Below are 10,186 nucleotides of genomic sequence, written 5' to 3'. Positions count from 1 at the left end.
TAGCATGTACGAATTTATACATTGTATAAGGTAAACGCCTTAAAATACATTTGTTAATGTCAGAAATTGTAATTTGTTCTTGGTCTTGGACTTTGTTTACAAGCTGCATTGAAATGAATGGGGAAAAAATGCTGATTGAGATGAGTTGCAGGGATTTTGCTTTTTAAAGCCCCTGTGTGCTTTTGTATGATATAGACTAGACTGTATGAGACTCTTGTTGAGCAAACCTTCCACTACGGTTAAATTATAATGTAGATCCACTAACGACACTCCTATGTATTCAGGTTTTTGTTACATACAAACACTTTTCTAGCTGTTTGGGCTCAGCTCACTCTAATTTTCTCACAGCACTGTATCCATGTTTGAAATAACCAAAGACCTGGTAAGTTTGGTGAGTCGAGCACTGCTCGCTGAATTCACATGCACGCAAAAAGCTGTTTTCTTATCAGCATGTATTTTTTATTCAAAGTGTACATCAAAGTATTCGAGAGCCGTTTTCCCGCACAAACGCCAAACTGTGCTTAGAGCTGAAAGCTGCGCCCGTGAGGAAAGTTTTGGCTTTGTGGGGCGGTTTGATCTGTCTGGGGAAAACGGTTCTCAAAATTCCAGTTAGAGCATTCACACGTATTCCAGCAAATTCCAGTATCTTATTTTGAAAGGGTTTGTCCTAATTCTCTTTCATATTACATATACTATCTGAACCTCAGTAATAACAGTGTGAGGGGAAGCTGCACAATGACCCTCTTCCACTATTGTAAACTTGTTAGCTGTCAAACTAAAAATGAAAAGAAAATGAACGGGTAAAGGCTACAGCCATTATGATTTCCACACTACGTGAACACAATACAGAAAAAACAAAACGGTATGTAAATTATATACTATACATGCATAATGTGAGTCCGGGGGGAGGGCTGCTTTTTTTTTGTGAAAAGATGAGAAAATAAATACAAAAACGATCGCAGAGGTGGATCTTCACTATGTGAGTTAATATGATGCGTTACTGCTGGCGGGCTTCGTTACACACGACTTGGTTTGCCTTTAAAAAGGAAATATCGTAAATGGACGTGTACGAGCCCATGTTGAGTATGTTTGCATATACAGGTACAGTCACTTAAAGGCTACATCAATCAGACCAGCTGACTGATGAGCTTGAGGCTTTCTGTAGTTGCGAATTATCTACAAAATATTGTTGGCAGTTGTCGAAGGAGGTGAAGGTAATGAAACGCTGAGACCAGACAAGTTGGTCTGAGTGGCTGGGAGCTGAACATTCAGCTTTCAAATCCTCCCAATGTGTTGCAGCACCTTATGTGTCCAGCAGGGTGTAGTCTCACATTAGGGCATGCTGAAAAGACTAATGATTACAGCTATGGCTATCTCCAGTTACATGAAGTCCTCATGCTGTTCTCCATCGTCGTCTAGTGTGGTGAGAATTTACCTTCTTTTTTTATTATATTTTTTGCCTGTAGCAGACTGAATTTGAATCTTTAATTCCCAACAGCCAAGAACTGAGGTGCAGACAAATCTTCAGGCAGAAGTAGGGATGATCCACGTTAGTCCCATATGTTTTACTGCATGTCCCGCAGGGCTGACGGAGAACGTATGAATCGGACGCCTTTGAGACTCTTAAACACACACACATACACACAAGGATTCCTCTGATGACAGAAATGCTGCTGACACTTGACGTAAGTGAGGGTGAGTCATCATCATTTCTTGTTGGCTATCCTCCTCTTCCTGGTGGCCAGCATGTCGTAGAAAGGATCCCTGCTGATGCTTGCTCTGTGGAGGACAGGAAGGAACAGATTTAACAACGACAACACCTATTTTTAATATCAGCAAAACTGCTTCTATCTAGTCTGTCTGTGTCAGCCCTGCGACAGGCTGATGGTTTTTCCGGGATGTACCCTGCCTCTCACCCCATGACAGCTGGGGCAGGCTACAGCCCCTCCTGTCACCTTGAACTGGATATCTCTATCCTATCCATCCTGTTTTGTCTGTATAGTTGAAATAAATCACCCATCTACAAGTTCATCAGCACCAAAATCTGGCACTTACACCTCTGAACGCTGTTCTTCACAAACAACACACTCGCTGAGCTAGAAATCTGTGTGACTGATAATTGTGTATCTTAGTTCAGTGGAAGTCAAATATTGAGTAACAGAATTTTAGGATGGAGCAGACATGCTGCAAGTTCATGAGCTTTTAAGTTGATGTGCATTTTTTCTTGTCCAATATTTCAGTGAGGTAGTTGCTAACTTTGCGTGCATTAAGCACTGCTGTGCTGTGAAGGTGAGAGACTGAACCAAAATGAGCTGCGGGCTGTAAAGTCAACACGAGCTAAAAAAAGCTCCAACGCTTCACGAAGCAAAGAGGAACTGTGGGTTAAAGTGTGAATCATGTGTGGGTTTGTCACAATGAGCATCTTTCACCTCGCACATGTGATACGGAGCTGCCATAAAATTGTAAAAATTACAACTTCAAGTTTTTCATTTACGCAGCTGCTCGTCAGCCACGGCGTATTTAATTTGGACTTCTATAGCGGAGTCACAGATTGCTGATGGGAATAACGCTGAGTAATTAGCCGCTTTCCCACCACATGACGGCTGACATGTGTGCAAGTGCAGAACAGTTTCTACAACAGTAGTTTCCAGCCTTGCAGGTTGAATCAGGGCCGGACAGTGTGTGTGTGTGTAGTCGCGTGCTTGTGTGAAATCTGCTGACCACAGGACAGTCTGCCGCCCCGGAGTGTGGTTGCGGCAGCACAGCTCTGCCCCGCTGAGTCTAATGTGTAATCATTCCACTGCCAAAGTGACAGGAGGAGACTTCATGATGTGCAGCCACGAGAAGCCAGCAGTCCCCCCCCCCTCCCCGCATGTGAAATTTTCCAAACCAAGAAAATTAGCAGTTTTCAGTCTATTTAACCATACCCCAGGCCATGCTCACCAAAATAAGATTCCAGTAACTCACCCTTAAACCTTCCCCACTTTCATCAAACATCTCTCCACACCAAGGGTTTTTAAATCTCATCGGGGCACGGGGAAGATTCAGCAGTACAATTTTTCGCCTGATATTGATCGCACTGAAGCAGAGCCGATCATAACCAGCATGCTCGAAAGTTACCCAGTGGGTCCAATTTGCAGCAGCACCTCCACTCCTCTCTGTGTTTAACAAGTGTTTGGATGGGAATGCATTAAAACTGTCATTATGTTTTTAAGTGTACAGCAGTGCACCGAGTCTGAGCAGGTGTGTGTGTTCCCCCCCCTTTCTTGTTGCACGCTAATCAAAGGCAAGTGTGCTTATCCAGCAGAGCAGACATCACCTCCGAGTGTTATCTGCATGGAAGTGTGAGAAAATGAGTCACAGTTAGTCACCAGTCTGCATGTGTGTGTGTACTCAAGCCTCAAGCATAGTTATGATTAAGCTCGCAGCTCCGTGTATGTGTGTGCGCGTGTGTGTGTGGGCTTCTCACAGTCAAGGTCAGACATGAGAAAGTCCCACATGGGAGCAGGCAGGCGTTGGCTAAGTGCCCTCTCAGTGTAAATGGATCCACACTAACGCAGCGTCTCTTACTTGATGGATTTGATCCACTCTTCTTTCTCCTCCGGGGTGGGGGCAGATATCCTGTACACCACGTGGTTTCCCTCGACGACGCGTCCATCCGCCTCCGTTTTGCAGGCCTTGATTACCTGACCTTTATGGTTGGGGTTGTAGAGCTCAAAGCAGTTCTAAAGAAAAATCATGAAACTGTTGATTTACATGATGAAAGAATCCGAGAACACATTGTTTGTGTGTTGTTGTTTTTTTGGCAGTGCAAAGGTATTTAAATTTAAATGAGATGAGGATTTATTCGCAGGGACAGGAGGTGTTTCTTACAGGTTTTCTCGGCTCATCCACTTCTCTGATACTAAGATTTTCCAGAGGTATAATCCCACGAGGCTCTTTATCCTGAAGAGACACAGAAAAACAGTCCTCAGTATCACTTATTCATTTGCATGCACATCATTTACAATAATCATATCTATGTGCAAATGAAGTCACAGTGACAAAAGATCCGCCTGGATCATTGTCACATCACCTGTGACACCTTTAGCCTTATGCTGTAGCTGTGCTGTGGCTGCCATGACCCAGTCACAGACTGTATATAAAAGATGGATGTAGCCTCCAATTTTTAAAAAGTAGTCTGGACAGAAACTAACTATTTGCTAACCTGATTTATGAATTCAATAAACACCGTTCCGGTGAGTTTATGGTCTCAGTTGCATGTTTCAGGTATGATTGATATAATATGATGTTATTCTATAAATTATGGAACCATTATGGTAAAATAGATGATAAAGCAGGGCATGATGCTTCTGGATGAGTGTTTCTGAGCCAGATCCTCCGAAAAATGACAAAAACCAAAATGTGATTTATTTTTTTTTTTTTAAATTATCCATCTTTCATATACAGGCTATGCTAGCTGTCTTGTTTGTTGGTGGGACAGAATATGATTCATTAAAAAAAACAAAACAAGAATTTGTAAAAATGTAATTGCAAACAACCTTCACACTTTTATCATCACTGGTAATATTGAAGACATTTAGTACTTTTTGTTTTCTAGTGTGGAGTTTTACTAAAGGCAGTTTCAAATAACAAGACCTCAAAAATATGTGTGTCACAAAATTTTCCCAGAGTTTTTGATGCAACACATTTGCTATTTAGGTGCCATTTTTACCTTTATGTTAAGTCTGAATGCATCCAAGTAAAAATCAAGGTTCGATTAAAGCACTCTGAAGGTTTTTATTCATCCTGGTCACCCAAAGGAGATGTAACCCGACTCTCTCCATCCCCCCATTGTGTCTGCGGGGCCAGGTGTGTGTGTGTGTGTGTGTGTGTGTGTGTGTGTGTGTGTGTGTGTGTGTGTGTGTGTGTGTGTGTGTGTGTGTGTGTGTGTGTGTGTGTGTGTGTGTGTTGGGAGAGCTCTTGAGGAACAGCCCCATGTCCTGCTTGTCATCTTCCTTCTAATAAGGTGGCAAAGCGTGGGGGGAGGAAATGCCCTGGGAGAGCTGCTCACAGCTGGCTCTGCGTATGCCCCCCACCACAGAAGGCGTTTGTATGTGCTGAGGGATTCATGGTCGCGGGCTTGAGGGAGACACTTGGCTTATAGCTTAGCAGGGCCAGATGTGTGTTGCAGACTTTGCAGATGTTTCCTATGATGTCTCATGTTAATTGCTGGAGTGAGGTTCATTTAGGTCAAGGGGGCGGCATCTGTTAAATAGCAAAGCTGGAAGGCACAGACCAGTGCCAATATGTGTGCGCGCATGTGTGTGTGACAGACTAATCTGATGCCCCTTTGTTTAATCCGTCTCTACTATATCTATTCACAAAACTGTACTAAACAGTCCTGGGTTAAATATTTTAAAATAATGTGAAAATTTATTACAGATGCATTCGTAAAGGAACAGTCTGACATTTTAGAGATTATATTTACTCGCAATTCTGCTGAGAGTTGGCCACCGATATTGAAAACCAAGTCATGACTGCAGTGCAATTAGCTGATTATCTTAGCATAGATTATTTTAACACCAGCATCATGATGATTGATTATATGTATGTCTGCATGTTTGTTCCCAAACTCCACCTGGACAACTGGTTTAATATTGATTAAACTTAACCGATAAACTACCGAAGGTACCAAGGCTCGTAACATCTACATGATGACTAATTATAATATTTCAAATAAAAAGTACTGTTTCATTTTCTGTGGATTTAAATATAGATCGAGGTCGGTGTGTGAACATACGTCGTTTTTACATATAAATTGCATAAATTTGCCACTTGTGCATACATTTTCACGGTCACTAGAGGTTTTACGTTTTAAGAATTGGCAAAGCACACCTTCACCATTGTGCACCATGAAATGGTCAAATTCTGTCCTGACACACACACACGTGCACACACCAAATTGCCTACTTACTGTTGTGTATTCAAAGTAATAGAGGCAGTTGTCAGTCAGAATAAACCACCTCCTCTTCCACGTCTTCACTCGGCCACCTGCGAGGGAGAAACAAACAGCGTATGAGGGTAAACTGAAGAGGTGAATCTGTTTGTGTATGTGGAAGCTAACCTGCTTTGTTCCACGTTCCACATCTGGTTCTAATCAACATTTCCCAGCATTATAAGACCGAATCAGACCCTTATCCCTCAATCCCTTGAGACCGATGCCTGCAAGGGCAATGGTCTGGAGGGGAATGAAGGTGTTTCTCCTCCAGGAGGAATCACAGACACATACGAACGCATACATGCGACAGCTAAGAGAAGCAGCGCCATGACCCGATTTGAGAAAAGCCTGACACTTTTTAAATAGAAAGCAGCAGAAAAAAATAAATAATGGCCTGTGATTGTTGCAGTGACAGTCTTAGAAACATTTTAATGCATCCATCCATCCATCTGCTCCTGCTTGTCCTTTTCAGGGTTGCGGGGGAGCGCTGGAGCCTATCCCAGCTGTCATAGGGCGACATTTTAATGCATTAATGCAAAATATAAGGAATTCCCCACAATCTGTCCATCTAGCTGTGTCATTGAATAAAAAATGGATTATTGGGATTATTGGATTTCCTGATAATTACCCCATCAACAACATGATAAACAATTTGTCTATGTAATCAAAAAATAAAAAATAAAAACTTAATGGGACTTATGTCAACATATAATCTTCATAATAACTTGTTTGCTGACTGGATGAAACGTGCACAAAGCAGCTGTCACTGATGTAATCAATAACGTAACGCTTATGTGACTCAGATTATCATCCTAACACCCAGTATGATTTATTGGACTAGTTAACGAAACAGAAGTTTTACTCTGCTGCAGTCCAGGGAACCACATGTACACTTAATATACAGAGCCATCATCAGTTTGTTTTGTTTACAGAAAGCTCAAATAAATGTAGTTTTTATGAAAATTTGTTGCTATGATTAAACTATAAGAGTTTGAGTTGGTGGATGAATGGATGGGCTGGAGCCAATCCCAGCTGCCAAAGGGCACGAGGCAGGTACAACCTGGACAGATCGCCAGCCTGTCGCAGAGCTAACACAGAGAGACAGAAAACTGTTTGCACACATTGACAACAATAGGAAATTTAGTATTAACTTAACCCACTTTTATGTCCAAAGACACACACACACACACACACACACACACACACACACACACACACACACACACACACACACACACACACACACACACACACACACACACACACGGAGAACATACAAACTCCACACAGAAAGGCCTCGGCCAGATGGCCTAGACCTTCTAGCTGTGAGGTAACAGTTCTAACCGCCACCCTCTGTGCTGCCCTCAGGCAAGTCAATGAGTTAAATTTACACCTCCCTGTTTAATTCACCTTATTTGTGCCTGGGACTACCAGCACAACATAAATCAAGAGTTTTAAGGAGCTTCGTTGCTCCTTAAAACTCCTTAAACATTTGAGGTCGATGTAGCTGTGATTAGATTAGAGTCCAATATACTGCTGTAAGAATTCAAAAGATTTAAAACAGTCTAGTGAGTGCAGCTCATTTGCTAGAGGACAGAGAAATCCTTGAATGAGCGGGAGGTAATAAAGCCTGCAGGGCAGGAACAAATGGAGGACAATGAAGAAAGGGAAAGGCTCTCTCTGATGTTTCGCTGCATGACCAGCCACGCAACCGTAGGTACGCATTCCCACAGTGCAGACACAAGCAGCCACATTCACTAAAGCCCGAGCACGACTGCGTGTTCTGGCAGGAGGAGCAGGAGATGTGTGACGTGCAGGGAAGTGGTAGAGAGCATGAGATGACCCGTTCAGCTAATCGGTATGAATCACGATGATTCCTGGCATCTACAAAGAATTGACGTTCTATTGACGAGTAATTTGGCCTAACCTTTTGGGGTACTTGCTGATATTTTCATGGCTGTTATATAATTTTATGCTTCCTTTCAGTGAAGTTGCAGAAAGGATTCTAATCGTTGTGTGCAGGTTTTGAAGCTAATGCTACAGCTGATACAGCTTTTTTTGGTATGGAAAAAGGCAAGAAATCTTAGAAAAACTGAGTAAAATTAGAGCTCTCGTAAGCACGAGCTTAGCTGTGTCCCTTGTGCCTTCTCAGTAGCCACAAGAGGAATAATACAGCCAATCCCCACGCAGAATGAGCCAGATCATTGACCTCTGACTTAACTTCAAATAAGATAATCCATCACATCACATTGCTTATACACTTATTTTCCCATTTACAGCTATGATACAACAACACAATTATATGAGCAGGTCAGCATGTTCAAGGGCCTGTTGTGCTAAGGAGATAATGGCAGCCAGTGTCAGAACGAGGGCGCTCTGTGATGAATTGAGCGGCGGAATGAAGACAAAGTGTTACCTTCCTCCTAATACAGAGATTTAAAGAGGGAGCAGCCATCACAGAGCAAAATGGAATAGCAGAACGAAGAGTGAAACAGAGGTCAGAGAGAGGGAGGGAGGAACCAAAACATGGGAGGAAAAAAAAAGAGAGATAAAAAACACCATGGCAGGAAGATGAAGAGAGAAAATGCAGAGATTACTATAAAAGGACAAGAGAATAGTAGACAAAACAAAGAGGAGAGGTCACAAGCTGATGGATAAAGACAAAAGCAGACATGCTGCAGGTGCACCACAAATTTCCTTTGAAACCCTTTGCCAAAGCCAACTTAGTTTTGCCTAGCTCTTTGTTTCCTTGTGATCTCACTTGCCTGACAACCAAGTCTCCCCTGTGTTTGAAGCTCATGCTGCCCACAAATCTGTCTCGCACCATCAGCCACAGCAGCTCTCCCTGCTCGACTCTCCACTCCTTGCCTACCCACCTCTCATCGATCCTCTCAGCCATGCTTCCACCTTCAGCACGATCAACCCCAGCCCTCTACATTTGCTATTATTTTGCTTCTCCAAGGTTTTAATTATTCTGGAGTGAATCTGGTGAAATATTTAATCGAGTCAGTCTACCCTAGGTGCTTAACATTTATTCTTGCATGCTCGCATGCGACAGCGGTAACAGGCAAACGTCATTCGTTGGTCATAGGCACCATTTTTGTAGTTTTTTGTGGCACCTCACTATGTGATGTCTGTCTGTCTAATCTATTAACAAAAATACAGCACACGTTTGCAACCAACATGACCAACATGAACTACCATGGTGAAGGTTAATTTTGCACCTCTGAGGCGCCCCATACATACCGAGCTTTAAGAGCCAGCCTTCCCTGTCGGGGTTGAAGAAGGTGTGCGTCAGATCGTTCCCGTCGTCCTCTGGGATTTTGAAGGGCTCGTTTTTGATGCTGTCGTAAAGATTCTGCATAGAGAGAGAGTGGTGGTTCAGGGGAAGCTAGTAAATTAAATGTCTCATTTGTATGGAGTGCGTGCAGCAGGGCAATCGCACATTTAAATCATCGCGCCACACACTTGGTACAGACAAATCCTCACCCTGAGAAGCTCCTCTGGCAGATCTCCCCCTTCATTGATCCCCCTGTTCATGGAGATAAAGCGCTCCACGGGGGGCTTGTCTCTGACGTTAGGGTTATGCAGGCTGGTGTTCAGCATGATGATGGCGAACGACAGCACATAGCAGGTGTCTGAGACAGAGAAATGGAAAGGGCGCGATGCGATGGATTAGAAAAAGCCCATGTCCAGGCACAGTGAGCACATTTATCGCTGCTGTTAATATACAATTATCACTGTTAATGATTTTAATCAATTTTGGTTACATAAAAAAAAGAATATTACAATTTATTAAAAAGCGTGTGCACAAGAGGGAGAGAGGCGCGTGTGTGTCTGCAGAGGAACGAAGCGTTTACAGTCTCGCAGACTCACACGGGCCAGTGGCTGCCTGTAAATGAATCATTCATTCCCGTCTGTCTGTCTCCTCTCACTGACACACTTTGGCTCTGGCTGTCCAGCGCCGTCTATTGTCTCCCTGCTACTTTGCAAATGAGGACCTCTGTACCAAACTCACCACAGGGAAAAAGGTGCTGAAGCGAGGCGAATGCCATGTTGTCGAGCTGGACGAAACCCAGGTTTCGCTTGCTCGTGGGAATTTTTAAAAACCTGAGGTCGTGTTGTGTTTTTCCCCAGTCTTGATACGCAGTTTACGTCAATGAACAGGAGCCGGTGCACCCACACACGTACCGACTGTCACACACA

The 10,186-nt window shown here is 43.2% G+C and overlaps 1 protein-coding gene across 1 annotated transcript in view; it reads right to left on the bottom strand.

Moving 5' to 3' along the window:
* Nucleotides 1–437: 437 nt before the first annotated feature.
* Nucleotides 438–10,186, bottom strand: part of LOC113028571 (cytohesin-3) — a 30,861-nt gene continuing 21,112 nt past the window's right edge. Inside the window, exons 8-13 of the mRNA XM_026178972.1 lie at nt 9,470–9,618; nt 9,227–9,338; nt 5,957–6,033; nt 3,874–3,945; nt 3,571–3,725; nt 438–1,779 (exon numbers count right to left, since the gene is read on the bottom strand). Of these exons, the coding sequence (XP_026034757.1) occupies nt 1,707–1,779; nt 3,571–3,725; nt 3,874–3,945; nt 5,957–6,033; nt 9,227–9,338; nt 9,470–9,618 (638 nt within the window). The 3' untranslated portion in view covers nt 438–1,706. The remainder of the gene's footprint in view (nt 1,780–3,570; nt 3,726–3,873; nt 3,946–5,956; nt 6,034–9,226; nt 9,339–9,469; nt 9,619–10,186) is intronic.

The sequence above is a fragment of the Astatotilapia calliptera genome, chromosome 8, assembly GCF_900246225.1.
Source record: "Astatotilapia calliptera chromosome 8, fAstCal1.2, whole genome shotgun sequence".
Classification (NCBI taxonomy): domain Eukaryota; kingdom Metazoa; phylum Chordata; class Actinopteri; order Cichliformes; family Cichlidae; genus Astatotilapia; species Astatotilapia calliptera.
This window is presented reverse-complemented; position numbering and strand designations above follow the sequence as displayed.